This window comes from Dendrobates tinctorius, unplaced genomic scaffold, assembly GCF_039654945.1.
Source record: "Dendrobates tinctorius isolate UK_male_01 unplaced genomic scaffold, ASM3965494v1 ptg000251l, whole genome shotgun sequence".
Lineage (NCBI taxonomy): Eukaryota > Metazoa > Chordata > Amphibia > Anura > Dendrobatidae > Dendrobates > Dendrobates tinctorius.
This window is the reverse complement of record NW_027361918.1, coordinates 6,305,822-6,320,956: the sequence shown is the minus strand read 5'-3', so window position 1 is coordinate 6,320,956 and position 15,135 is coordinate 6,305,822. Positions and strand designations below refer to the sequence as shown.

The following is a 15,135-nucleotide window of genomic DNA, read 5'->3' as shown; positions in this document are numbered from 1 at the left end:
AACCCCCTGCTCAAAGCAGGATTCGCTAAATCATCCCAGTCAGATGTCTGTCCAGCCTCTGTTTGAAGACTTCCATTGAAGGAGAACTCACCACTTCTCGTGGCAGCCTGTTCCACTCATTGATCACTCTAGCTGTCAAAAAGTTTTTTCTAATATCTAATCTGTGTCTCCTCCCATTCAGTTTCATCCCATTGCTTCTAGTCTTTCCTTGTGCAAATGAGAATAAAGTTGATCCTTCTACAATGTGACAGCCCTTTAGATATTTGTAGACAGCTATTAAGTCTCCTCTCAGTCTTCTCTTTTGCAAACTAAACATTCCCAAATCCTGCAACCTTTCCTCATAAGACAGGGTTTGCAGACCGGTCACCATTCTGGTCGCTCTTTTCTGAACTTGCTCCAGTTTGTTGATGTCTTTTTTAAAATGTGGTGCCCAAAACTGGACACAATATTCCAGATGAGGTCTGACCAAAGAGGAGTAGAGGGAAATAATGACTTCACGTGATCTAGACTGTATGCTTCTGTTAATACATCCTAGAATTGCATTTGCCTTTTTTGCTGCTGCATCACACTGTTGACTCATATTCAGTCTGTGATCTATTAGTATACCCAAGTCTTTTTCACATGTGCTGTCACTTAGCCCTATTCCTCCCATTCTATATATGCTTTTTCCATTTTTATTGCCCAGATGTAGTACTTTGCATTTCTCCCTGTTAAAAACCATTCTGTTAGTTGCTGCCCACTTCTCCAGTTTATTTAAATCTTTTTGAATCCTCTCTCTCTCTTCTCTAGTATTAGCTATCCCTCCTAGCTTTGTGTCATCAGCAAATTTAATCAGTTTACCCTCAATTCCTTCATCTAAATCGTTGATAAAGATGTTGAACAATACAGGGCCCAGGACAGAGCCCTGTGGTACCCCACTTGAGACATTCTTCCAACTGGATGTGCAGCCATTTACGACCACTCTTTGGGTCCGATCACTAAGCCAGTTATGAATCCACCTAACAGTTGCCTTGTCCATTCCATACTTAATCATTTTTTCAATAAGGATTGTATGAGAGACTTTGTCAAATGCTTTGCTGAAGTCAAGATATACTATATCTACAGCATTTCCTTGATCCACCCAATCAGTGATACCGTCATAGAAGGAAATTAAGTTAGTCTGACATGACTTATTAGTTACAAACCCATGCTGACTCTGTTTAATCACTTCATTCTTATCCAGGTATTGACATACATGTTGTTTAATAATTTGTTCAAAGATCTTTCCTGGTATAGAAGTCAGACTCACCGGCCTATAGTTACCTGGGTCCACCTTCTTCCCCTTTTTGAAGATAGGAACAACATTTGCTCTTCTCCAGTCTTCTGGCACTTCTCCTGTTCTCCAAGAATTTTCAAAGATTATAGAGAGGGGTTCAAAAATTTCTTCTGCTATCTCCTTCAGTACTCTGGGGTGTAATTCATCTGGACCTGGAGACTTGAATTCATTTAGGCTAGCTAAGTGTTTCCTCACTATCTTTCTGTTTATAGATATCCTGGATTCTTCTATTCCCTTAATAGGACAGTGAATAACAGTTGATGTTACATTTCCTTTCTGAGAGAAAACAGATGCAAAATAGGAATTTAAAAGTTCAGCCTTCTCAACATCCTGTCTTACCTTTTCATCCTGTAAAAATCCTATAGCATCTTTGACTTTTCTTTTACTTTTGACATATCCCCAAAATCCTTTATTATTGCTTTTGACATCTCTTGCAAGCCTCAATTCATTTTCAGCTTTAGCTATTCTGATTTGTGCCCTGCAGGTTCTGCAGACAGCATTATATTCTTCTTTAGATATGCCTCCCTCTTTCCATTTTATAAACATTTTTTTCTTCCTGAATGATTGGCTTGGCCAACAGCTGTTTCTCCCAACTCCGTCATATACATGAACAATCAGTTCGTTTAACAGCTGTCTCTCTGAACTCCTCCATCCCAAGATCCCTAATCACCTGAACTCTTATCTTGACCAACCGCCATCTCTCACAATGCCTCCATGCACAGGAACACTCATTCAGCCAAGAGTTATCTATCCCGACTTCCCCCTACATATGAAGACTTATCTCAGCCAACAGCTATCCCTCATGATTCCCCAATACTAATGACAGCTGTCTCTCCTTATACCCCCATGAACATGGACGCACGCTTGGCCAGTTCCTATCTCTCCCGTCTCCCCATACATATGAAAAATAGGAAGGAGGCGCACACAGTTTGTAGAAAGAGGGAGGTGCTAGATGAACTGGATGTTTCCAAGATCCAACGAGTAAGAGTTAAATCAGCTGCACTCTCAGTCATTTAAAAAATATTTAATATTTGTAAGTATTTACACCACATTGAAGAAACAAAAGATTTATGTGATTGGCAAAAAAATCAAGTAGCGTGTGACGTTTGTCCGGGTCTTTTTCAAACAACGCTAGAGCTTAAAGTGATGGGGGTTTGCTTGGAGATATGATGTCAGGGGAGCTAGGTGTAGGCGCGCGATTATGCGACACCACCACCGCTGTAGTGCATAACTGCGCGCCTACACCTCCAAGAGGTCCAAATCCATGCTCTGTTGGTGGTAGGGTAATACTCAAAGTTGCTTCTTCCATCCCCTTCCACCAACCACGGACAACAGAGAGCGGAACATTATCCTTTCATCTCCTTACTGTTGCGCTTCCATCACCTCATCCTCAGTTTGTTCCTCGGCTCCTGCATTTTCACTCTTCACTAACAGTTTGTCTGATCCCATGAGTCCCTCTTGATCGCTGTAAGTCATCTTCCCATGACACCCGCCTGTGTGACGACCATCCAGAAATTTGAGATATCCCTTCCAAATCCTTCTCTGCTTCCTCCCGCAGACTATTCAAAGTCTGCTCCAGTATGTAGATGACAGGAATATTGATGCTGATGACAGGATCGTCAGCACTAGCCATCTTAGTAGCCATTTCAAAATTGTGCAGAAGGGTGCAGAGGTCCTTCACCTGTGCCCACTCCGCAAACGTGATTTGCACCATGTTCGTACTGCGTTGGCCCAAGCCATACAAAAGGACAGACTATCAGGGCTCATCGCTGCTGCCACAGCTGTTGCAGCATGTGCAGAGTAGAATTCCATCGTGTCAGAACATTGTTAATCAAACGGTTAACCGTTAGGCCGAAGGACCACTATCGCGGTGAAAGTTGATGACCTGTGGGGTGCGATCATGAGAAGTGAGCACACAACAACGGTACTTTCTGCAGTAACGCATCCAGACCTGGATAGTGGCTGATAAATTGCTGTTCCACCAGGTTGAGGACTCAGCCATGCAAGGCATGTGTGAGGTTGCCACTGCGTAGGGTCGCCACCAGGTTTGCACCGTTATCGCACATGGCCTTCCCTGGCTCCATGTTTAGTGGAGACAGCTATTGCTCTAACTTGTCCTGGATAACTCTCCACAACTCTTGAGCTGTGTGAATGCAATCTCCAAGTCATATTTTTTTAACACTACCTTATTGTAGTGAGCCCTGGCTGTGCAAAAAGGAAGTGGGGGAGATTCTGTCTGCACTGTTGGAACTCGTGTTTGATTAAGGGAGAGGTTGAGGTGCAGGTGGAGGTCCTAGAGGAGGTGGAGGATGCAGAAGCAGTGGAGGAACTGTTAGATACAGAGGATTGTCCCACAAGTCTTGGGGAGTCAAAGACTTGTGGAGCAACCCCTTGACCCCCTGTCCCCAATGCCACCAGAGTCACCCAGTGCCCAGTCAATGAGCTGTAATGCCCCTTCCCATGTGTGCTTGTCATGGTGTCAGTAGCGAAATGCACCCTGGAAGACTTAGATTTTTTCAGAGTGATGTCGGTGACATGCTGGTGTACCAAAGAAACAGCTTTCTTAGAGAAGTAATGGCGACTGGACAACTGGTACTGGGGACTACAATGGCCATCAACTTTAGGAAACTGTCTGTATCTACAAGGCGGAAAGGCAGCATTTCCATGGCCAATGGATTGAAAATGTTGGTGTCCAAACTCTTATCTTTGCCATGAGTTTGGTAGGAAATATTCTTTTACGTGACCACAACCACAACTGCAGGACCAAGAGCTGGCTGCTGTGCTGAGAGAGGGTGTAGTATGGAGAAAAGGACAAACTGCTGGACCGGGGGGGAGGTGCAGGCAGAGATTTTATGGTGGATTGAGAAAGATGTGTTGTGCTAGGTGACACAAAAACAGCATTCATGCCTACTTCCATAACAGCTGACTGGTTCTCACTCACTCCGACTGTGGTGAGGAAACAATTGTAGTTTCTGTGGCTGGAGACATGTGTGAGAAGACTTGGAATGGTGACAGAGGATGAAGAAGCAGCAGCAGATGAGGTTGATGGGATGGCTAGTGGTTGGCGAGGCCCACTTGTCCGCATTTTAGCTCAGTGAGATTCCCACGTTAAGGCATGTTGATCGTGCATGTGCCGGGTTAATGCATGTGGTTGCCAAATTATTGCACTTTTTGCCTCTACTGAGATTTTTGTTTTGCAAATTTGACAGATAACGTGTGTTGGGTCATCCTTGGTGGTCTCAAAAATCATTCAGGCTAGGCAACCCTTGCTGCCCCAGCGAACTGCACTCTCTTGACCGGTGCTGGCCAGAGTTGAGGCTGAGGATGCAGTGCTTGTTGTGATTGAATTAATTCATGTCTGTGTGGAAAGACGCAATGTAACCTCATCTTCCTCCTCCTCCACTTCCCTTGCTGAGCTACTCAGTGCATACCTGTGGGTTCACACCAAGTGGGATTTACAACCTCATCGTCATCCTCTCTGTTCTCACGCTCCTCACCCTGAGAGTCACACTCCTCTTCTTCTTGCCCTGACATGACAGTAAAGTCCACATGCGCCTCTGAGTCTCATCAGGATCACTTTCAGCCTTGAGAATAGCTCTTCAGAATGGCCCATATGAGGTTCCTCACAGTCAGTTGGGCGTTTGGAAATTTTTGATGCAGGAGGAAACAAGGGTGATTGGGGTGCCACCTCTGAGTATTGTACTGTGTGTGATGTTAAGGTGGAGGAAGAGAAGGAAAGGTCACTTGATTCAGCATTTGCCAACCACTGGAGCACATGCTCTTTCTGAGCCTCATCTACAAGATGTACTGCTGTATGGCTGCCAAAGAAAATGTTTCGAGTAGGCCGGACAGTAACAGATATTTTCAGTATTCTTTGGATAGGACGAGACGTGTTTGTTCAGTTGAGCTTTCATTCACATTAACACTTAAATCACGTACACGTCGAACACAAAGCCTATACCTCCTTCAACCACAACCTCACTTTTTCCCGCTCATGTTGTATGTACCCTTCCCCTCTTGTTACCTTCTCTTTCACAACCTTAGGCCCACAGCTGTCAGTCACCTGTCACTAAATGAACAATCACTATTTATTTTCTTAGATAGTGTGCCTGAACAACACTGTTATATTTTACAATTTTTACGTGGGAATCTGGCATTCTGATTTGCCACTGAAACACAGTTTTAGCACAAATGATTTGGAGTAGCTAACGGGGCCTCCGGAGACTGCCACACAGTTTTTGAACAATCTACTTTGATGCTGAAAGATCGATTTCACACAGGACCACGCAGTACCAGCACTAGCAAAGGAGCAATCTCTCTGCACAGTGACACTGAGCAAATGGTGTCAGCAAAATAAGATGTCCACTTTTTACATGGCCAGGAATATGTGACTTCGACAGCCAATCAGACGACCTTGTGTCATCATGCTGTGGATGGTTTCCGCACCCTGATTGGTTGCCGGAATCAACACACATAAATTTAAGTGAAAAATAAAAACGTTCGCCACTCCTGTATTATCTTCAGACACTCCTCTACCCCTCCACAACCCCCTCACCTCATCAAAGCGCAGCACTATCCTAGCCAAAGTCATACAAAAGCATTAGTGGAAACGTGATGTGATTTACTAAACTGTGACCGACTTTTTCAGACTTTGAGTAAAAATGCTTGTGAAAACAAATACGAATGTGCTACGTTCGTGCCGAATTTGAGATTGGCAAGAGTTTTCTGAACACGTTTGCTCATCTCTAATCTTGACCTCACAGTCCCTAATGGTTCATGCATCAGCAGAGGTAGCCCTAACCCCAGACTCGAAGATGGCAACTCGGACCAAAACTGCCTGAAAGGCCATCGAGTTGCTTCATGTTCCTCATGAAACAAACGGAGGTCACAGCAGAGTGTGAATTACCTACAAAAGGGAAAGTGTGCTGAAATAAAAATATCCCAAAGTGAGTAGAATAAACCATGAAATACAAATACAGTACAAATTGTACTTCACCCGGCACCTATCTTCTGTTTCTTTTTAGGAAGTAGGCGGCATATAATCTAACAGTAGATTATATGCCGCCTACTTCCTAAAAAGAAACAAAAGATAGGTGCAGGGTGAAGTACAATAACACCAAAGAGAAAAACCTTAGCTTGAATTTCACTGACTGGCTTTAAACAACAACAACAGAATGTATGAACATCCAAATGAATCTATCATCAGCAGGAAATGCCGGCAGGGGAAAAGAATATAAAGCCGCACCAGAAAGGTGATAGGACAGACAAATTAAACATCTGTGTAATACTAAACAGATTGCAGTCAGAATAGCAGATCCTAAACACCCGGAGAAAAGTTGTGTCTGTTGTGGCTCGGCAGAGAGAGAAGCCAGCCACAAAACACAAGCTCAAGGGTTTAAACCTAGGAGCCCATGCAGTGGTAGAATTCAAGATCTTTTCCACTTTGAAGAGGCTATTTGCATATTTAAATTCCCCATAAAAACTCGTTAGGATGAGATCTGATTCTCCTGACTCCTCCATACACATGAACGCTCATTCAGCCAACAGCTGACTCTTCCAACTCCCCCATACGCATCAAAGTTTGTTCAGTCAACAGTAATCGTTCAGCTCATTCAAGCATTCATCAACTCTCTTTCGGGAGAGCGGAGTAGGCTGCTGCGAGACTCATTTGATAACCATCAGAACAAAAGGAAACGGGGTGGATAAATCCATAAATTGATTCCGATACCCCTACATATTATCTCCTCTCTCCCTCCACACAAACACACGTAAACAGTCCTCAGAAGATGACCTTTCTTGGTCTCCTCCTGTGTTCTTCACACAATCTGCTCCAAGATTTCTCCTGTGCTTCCCCCATTTTCTGGAACTGGACACTCAAGCACATCAGATTGTCCTCCAAGTTGATGCCTTCAAATGCAACTTGAAAAGCCAGGAAAGTCTACAACCTCCAGTAGCCCCACTGCCACCTCATTACTGAGCGTCTCCTCTAACCCTTTGACTTGGTGTCTCCTTCCTCCGCACCCTCCAGATTCTAAGTCCTCGGAGGCAGTGTCCTCTATCCCCTATATATCAATCTCACATTGTACTTGTTTTATATTCCATGACTGTAAACTCGCATCTCACCCTTGAATGTTTTGATTTACAAAATAATGAGCATATTACCTCATCTAATGAGATCCTGGATGAGCGCCCAATATGTTGAATGAGACAAGATTAAAGACGTGATGAAGATGTCCCAAGGCAATGAACAACAAAGCCTATTAGATACGGTGCCCTCAAACCTATAAAAAAGTCTTAAAGAAAGCCCCCGATTATACTGACCACATAAAGATTGTTTTTGGTGTCATATCCAGAGATGGATCCAGCAGGAGGAGAAGTAGACGTCAGAAGTCTTTCCTTTTCATGTTTCATTCATTCTAAATCTGCTCCTTGCTTTAGCGCAAAAAACTGCACCAAAAACTTCAAGTGTGATTCTAGCCTTAAAGGGAATCTGTCACCTCATTTTGGCACGGTATTTATATGACTTGGGTCCGGTCCGATGAGCGGTGTTTCAGGTCCTTTCCTCCACCCCTACTTGGCCACTGTCCGCAATATTTCAGGGAATTTCCCTACTTCACCTTCATATTATGCGGATGCGCATTGCAATCGGGACTCGCGCACGCGCAGTATGCTTTGCCCAACTGCGGTCAAAGCCGAAAAGCATTAGTGCGCATGCGCCGGTGAACTATGTGCTGGAACACCGCAACATACTTCCGGGTAAATTATGAAGTTGTTGAAAAATGAGAGCTTGTGAGGATTTTGTGCCCTTCTTCTCCATGATGATTGTTAAATGAGACTCTGGATCATTCACATCACGTCTTCTATTAATCGGGAAAACACTCACCTGGCATCCCGAATACACACATGATGGGGTAGAAGAGCCTCTGCACCGTCCGGATCCACGCCTCTTCCATCACCATATTGACTGTCTTCCTAATGCTCGTTTCTAGCTATATACCTTGCACACTGCCTGACATCTGCTGCCCCACTCCAGTTATACACTCTGCACACTGCCTGACATCTGCTGCCCCTCTCCAGCTATATACCATGCACACTGCCTGACATCTGCTGCCCCTCTCCAGTAATACACTCTGCACACTGCCTGACATCTGCTGCCCCTCTCCAGCTATATACCATGCACACTGCCTGCATCTGCTGCCCCTCTCCAGTTATATACCATGCACACTGCCTGACATCTGCTGCCCCTTTCTAGCTATATACCTTGCACACTGCCTGACATCTGCTGCCCCTTTCTAGCTATATACCTTGCACACTGCCTGACATCTGCTGCCCCTTTCTAGCTATATACCATGCACACTGACTGACTGCTGCCCCTTTCTAGCTATATACCATGCACACTGACTGACATCTGCTGCCCCTTTCTAGCTATATACCTTGCACACTGACTGACATCTGCTGCCCCTTTCTAGCTATATACCTTGCACACTGACTGACATCTGCTGCCCCTTTCTAGCTATATACCATGCACACTGACTGACATCTGCTGCCCCTTTCTAGCTATATACCTTGCACACTGACTGACATCTGCTGCCCCTTTCTAGCTATATACCATGCACACTGACTGACTGCTGCCCCTTTCTAGCTATATACCATGCACACTGACTGACATCTGCTGCCCCTTTCTAGCTATATACCTTGCACACTGCCTGACATCTGCTGCCCCTCTCCAGTTATACACCCTACACACTGCCTGACATCTGCTGCCCCTCTCCAGTTATACACCCTACACACTGCCTGACATCTGCTGCCCTTCTCCAGTTATATACAATGCCCTCACTAATTGCTGCTTTAGTTTCCAATGACCCCTCTCCTGCCTGTACCCTGCTGGTCTCCAGTTATGGTCCCCTCTGCACTGATGTCTTACTATACTGCTGGTGATAGGAGAATACACCACTGTTATATATGATGCTTATATCACCCCTCCTCATTGCCCCATCCTTCTCCTGTCTTTTTTGATGCTCCTCATATCCATCTCACCACTCAGACTGGTCACCGCAGGTTGCGGTAGGCGTCCACTGGGTACGTTTAGTGCGATTCTCCCAGTGGGTCTTTTACATACTGACAGTGACATCCCAGCACGAGTGTTATTATGTCAGCACCTGTCACGGTCTAATCAGCAAGACCCCAAGAGACCTCTTACCTGAGCTACCCCCTAATGTGTGACTGCTCCGAAACACTAATACATTTCAACACCTGCGAACAATAAAGTAGGATACACCGTAACAGCTCTGTAATCTGGCATCCAATAATCCAGAGCAGCGGCAAAATGCTAAGAGATCCAGCCTTCAAACAGAGGCTGGACAGGCATCTGACTGGGATGATTTAGCGAATCCTGCATTGAGCAGGGGGTTGGACCAGATGGCCCAGGAGGTCCCTTCCAACTCTACGATTCTATGATTCTAAGCAACGATGTGACTAGGGGATGGAAGAGAAAAGTAATGACAAAAGCAAAAAATAAAGGAGAGAAGTGATGTTGAGCCCAGAATATGGAGGAGAGGAGAGATGTCCAAACCAGAAGATGGAGTAGAGAAACGCGGACAAGCCTAAGTGATGGAGGAGAGACCAGTAAACGAAGGAGAAGCAATGACAAGACCAAAAGGAGGAGGTTGAAGCAATGTCTAGACCGGAAGACGGAGTAGAGAGATCATGATGACACCAGAAGATGAAGAGAAGTGATGACAAAAGCAGACTAGAAGGAGTAGAGAAACAATGTCCAGACCAGAATATGGAGGAGAGAACCAATGAGATGGACCAAAATGCAGAGAAGAGAAGCAATAACATGACCAGAAGAAGGAGGTTGTAGCAATATCCAGACCAGAAGATAGAAGAGAGAAGCAATGGCATAACCAGAACATGGGGCAGAGAACCAATGACAAGACCAGAAGACGGAATAGAGAAGCAATGGTATGACAGAAGAAGGAAGTTGTAGAAGCAATATCCAAACCAGGAGAAGGATGGGAGACGCAATCCCCAGAAAAGAAGAAAGAGGAGAGAACCAATGTCCAAACTAGAAGATGCAGAAGATAACCAATGTCCAACTGCAAAAAGGAGGAGAAAACAAATGTCCAGACTAGAAGAAGGAGGAAAAAAGCAATGACATAACCAGAAGACAGAGGAGAGAAGCAACGATGTCGTCAGAAGAAGGAGGTTGAAGCAATGTCCAGATCGGAAGACAAAGTAGCGAAGTAAAGAAGAGTTCCTGTACAGCCTAGAGATCCTGACCCTGCAGTCACTAGTGGTTGGTGCATGAGCTGAGATGGCCCTAACCGCAGACTATTGGAAGGCAACTTGGGCCTATGCTGCTTGAAAGGCAGTCTGGTGCTTCACGTTCCTCCTAAAGAACCACATGGCACAGCAGAGTGAAAATTACCTACAGAGGGAAAAGTGTGCTGAAATAGAGATCCCAGAGCGAGTAAAACAAACCACAAAATACAAAATAAAGGATTAAGTGCGTCCTGTTAAAGAATATGCTGCTTACTTCCTAAAAAGAAGCAGACGATAGGCACAGGATAAAGAACATACACAGCATAGACATAAACCCCAGCTGGTTTTCACTGACTGGCTTAAACTACAGCAGTATGGTTGGAAATTCAAATGAGAATATCACCAGCAGGAAATATCAGCAGGGGGAAAGTATATAAAGCCGCAATCGAAAGGTGATAGGGCAGAGAAATGAGAAAATGAAAACACTTGTTACCCTAAAATGACTGAAGCAAGGATAGCAGAAACTAAACACCCGGAGATAAGGTGTATCTGTTGTGACTCGGCGCACGGAAAAGCTGACAACAAAGCAAGGGTTTAAGGGTTTGAACCTTCACTCAAGCAATGGCCAGAAGAAGAAGGAGAGAACCAATGTCCAGATTATAAGAAGGAGGAGAGAACCAATGTCCAATCTAGAAAATGGAGGAGACAAGAACAGTCGACTAGAAGAAGGAAGAGAGGACAAATGTCAAACTTGAAGATTGATACAGCTATCCGGACACCATTGGATTGTATGCAGATGACATGATCATTTTTGTGGACCAGGCTGGAGACACTTTACCTCATGTGGTCTCTACTATAGACACATTTTGTAGATTTTTTGGTCTCTCCATAAACTGGAATAAGTTGACATTAATGCCTCTCACCCACGGACCTACAGTCCACCTAGATTCCCCATCACCTCTGCCCATAGTTACTCATTTAAAATACCAGGACAGTAAAAGTGATCCTCTATCTAATATTTTCCCATTGATAGAAAATACTAACTTTAAATTTAATCTATGGGGAAATTTTCCGTTTTCAGTCCCAGGCCGCATTAATTTAATTAAGATGATATTGATGCCAAAATGTGGCTATAATCTGAAGCACAGCGCGGTACCGGTCCCCAAAACCTTCTTCACAACACTTAATTCATTCATTTCCACATTCATAAGAGGTAAATCGAGCTATCCTCCAGAGGCCCAAACAATGTGAGGAGACATCTTTGGCTGATTTTTTTCTTTATTATTTGGCAGGCCAACTAAAGGCACTAAGTAGCTAGTGTCAGGTTCTCAATTACCTAACGTGGGGACTCACGTAGCTGTAGCAGCCTACTAGGCTTCCTGGAGATGGTTAAATCTGACACTACCAAAACATTACCTATACTTAGGATTGCCGGTCTGGTTTGGATGCAGGTGAGCCACCAATGTCAAATGTCAGTCATATTGTGGCAGAAATGCCGCTCTGGCAGAACTCTTATTTTCCATCCGTGGTATCTCAAACATCCTCTCAGTTCTGGACAACTCGGAATGTCCTCTAAGTTATGGATCAAGTAGGATGTACCAACATCTCTTTTTTTTTTTATATCTCCAACTCAGGTCAACCCTCCAATCACAACTACAAACCCAGGGTACAGTTACTCCCATATCACCTTCCCTCTGATAGGTCACTAGGCCCAGGGGTCTCATTTCAGCCTTGTTCACATTCATGTTGTCAGTGAAAGGTAAAAACAAATGGGAGCTTCTCATTCCCACTGTCGATGATGAGGACTGGGAGGACATCTTGGAATCTCCTCTCTATGTTTCTCCATCGTATAATAATGGAATGTTTGGATTATATATCATTCATCAATCCTACCCTTTCCCACTAAGGTTATGCTGTATGGGTAGACGACCCTCGGTGCAGTGTTTTAGATCCTAGATCCTAAAATTTGTTTATTTGGGAAACTAGATGAAGAAATATGGAGTCTTCATACTAGAATTCTTTTCAGAGCAACCTTCTTTCTTGCCAGAAAATTGTTAGCTATATGATGGATGGAGGATTATCCCCCAAATTAAGGGTCTGGGTTGATTTAATCAACACAATAATCTCATATGACAACACAGTATGTAGCAATAGGGGGTGTCCTCAGAAATTTGCCAAGATGCGGGTCACCCGGAACTCGTCATTGTCATCGGTGTCTCCCAACTGACTCTCAGCCTCCATTACATGGTCATATGATAAAAGCAGACGATGAGCGTACGTGAATGACTTACGTCTGGCAGCACAAAGTTATGCTGTTAACGTTAGATATTTTCCATTCTTTTATTTTTTTTACTTTGTTATTTTATTTGTGTAATGCGTATACTGTTAATATATCTGATCGATACATCACAGGTATTGTTCCTTTTACGGATAGCATAACAGTGTAAGAACTGCATGTCCAACTCTACTTATCTTCCTGTATTGGCTTTCTTTTTGTTTTTAAATGTATGTAATTTTGCTAAGCAAAACAGTTGTCAATAAAACAAGTTTAACAAAAACTAGAAGATGGAAGAAAGAATCGATGTCCAGACTAGAAGAAGAAGGAGAGAAACAATGTCCAGACTAGAAGAAGGAGGGAACCAGTGTTGAAACTAGAAGATGGGGGAGAAAACCAATTTTCAGACCACAAGAAGGAGGAGAGAACCAATGTCCAAACCAAACTAGAAGATGGAGGAGAGAACCAATGTCTAAACTAGAAGATGGAGGAGAGAACCAATGTCCAAGCTAGAAGATGGAGGAGGGAAGCAATGTCCACACCAGAAGAAAGAGGAAAGAACAAATGTCAAACTAAAGATGGAGGAGAGAACCAATGTCCACCCCATAAGATGGTGCAAAGAAGTAATGTCCACACTAGAGGAAGGCGGAGAGAACCAATGTCCAAGCTAAAAGATGGAGGAGAGAACCAATGTTCAGAGTACAATAAGGAGGAGAGATGCAAAGTCCAAACTATAAAATGGAGAAGAGAACCAATCTCCAGACTAAAAGAAGGAATAGAGAACCAGTGTCCAAACTAGAAGATGGAGGAGATAATCAATTTCCAGACCAGATGGAGGAGAGAACCAATGTCCAAACTAGAAGATGGAGGGATCAAATGTTGAAACTATAAGTTGAAGGAGTGAACCAATGCCCACTCTAAAAGATGGAGGAGATAGGAAAATTCCAGACCAGACGATGGATGAGAGAAGAAATGTTCAGTATAGAAGAAGGAGGAGAGAACCAATCTACAAACTAGCAGATGGAGGAGAGAACCAAAGTCCAAACTAGAAGATGGAGCAAAGAAGTAATGAACAGACTAGAAAACAGAGGAGAGAACCAATGTCCAAGCTAGAAGATGGAGGAGAGAACCAATGTCCAGATGAGAAGAAAGAGGACAGAACCAATGTGTTCAATGTCCAAACTAGAAATTAAAGGAGAGAACCAATGTCCAGACTAGAAGAAGGAGGAGAGAACAAATGTAAAATCCAGGAGATAAAAAAGAGAATCAATGTTCAAACTAGAAGACAGTGGAGAGAAGCAACGACATGACTATCAGATGGTGGAGATGACCAATGTCCAAACTAGAAGAAGGAGTAAAGATTCAATGTTCCATACAAGAAAATTAAGGAGAGAACCAATGCCGAGACTAGAAAAAAGAGAAAACAAATGTCAAACTAAAAGGTGGAGGAGAGAACCAATGTCCAGACTTGAGGAAGGAGGAGAGAACCAATGTCCATGCTAAAAGATGGAGGAGAGAAGCAATGTTCAGAGTACAATAAGGAGGAGAGATGCAAAGTCCAAACTATAAAATGGAGAAGAGAACCAATCTCCAGACTAAAAGAAGGAACAGAGAACCAGTGTCCAAACTAGAAGATGGAGGAGATAATCAATTTCCAGACCAGATGGAGGAGAGAACCAATGTCCAAACTAGAAGATGGAGGGATCAAATTTCGAAACTATAAGTTGAAGGAGTGAACCAATGTCCACTCTAGAAGATGGAGGAAATAGGAAAAGTCCAGACCAGACGATGGATGAGAGAAGCAATGTTTAGACTAGAAGAAGGAGGAGAGAACCAATCTACAAATAGAAGATGGAGGAGAGAACCAATGTCCAGGCTAGAAAACAGAGGAGAGAACTAATGTCCAAACTAGAATATGGAGGAGAGAACCAATGTCCAGACAGGAAGATGGAGGAGACAAATAATGTTTGGAAGAAAGAGAGCCACTGTCAAGACCAGAAGATGGAAGAGAGAAGAAATGACCAGTCCAAAAAATGAAGAAGGTAACCAATGTCCAGACAGAAAGATGGAGGACAAAAGCAATGTCCAGACTAAAAGGAGACAACCAATTTCCAGACAAGAAGGAGGAGACAACCAATGTTCAAACTAGAAGACAGAGAGGAGCAATATCATCACCAGAAGATGGTGGAGAGAACCAATTTCCAAACTGAAGAAGGAGAGATTCAATGTCCATACAAGAAGATGGAGGAGGGAAGTAATGTCCAGACTAGAAGATGGAAGA

The 15,135-nt window shown here is 43.7% G+C and overlaps 1 protein-coding gene across 2 annotated transcripts in view; it reads right to left on the bottom strand.

Annotated features, from left to right (window-relative positions):
- The window catches only part of LOC141065362 (probable G-protein coupled receptor 139), a 51,846-nt gene that overhangs the window by 2,869 nt on the left and 33,842 nt on the right, over positions 1-15,135 (bottom strand). Inside the window, exon 1 of one of the 2 annotated variants that reach the window (XM_073557806.1) lies at positions 8,199-8,274. The exons of the other annotated variant lie outside the window; for it this stretch is intronic. Coding sequence (XP_073413907.1) covers positions 8,199-8,274 — 76 coding nt within the window. Of the gene's footprint in view, positions 1-8,198; positions 8,275-15,135 lie in introns of those variants that run through there. 2 annotated transcript variants of the gene reach the window in all.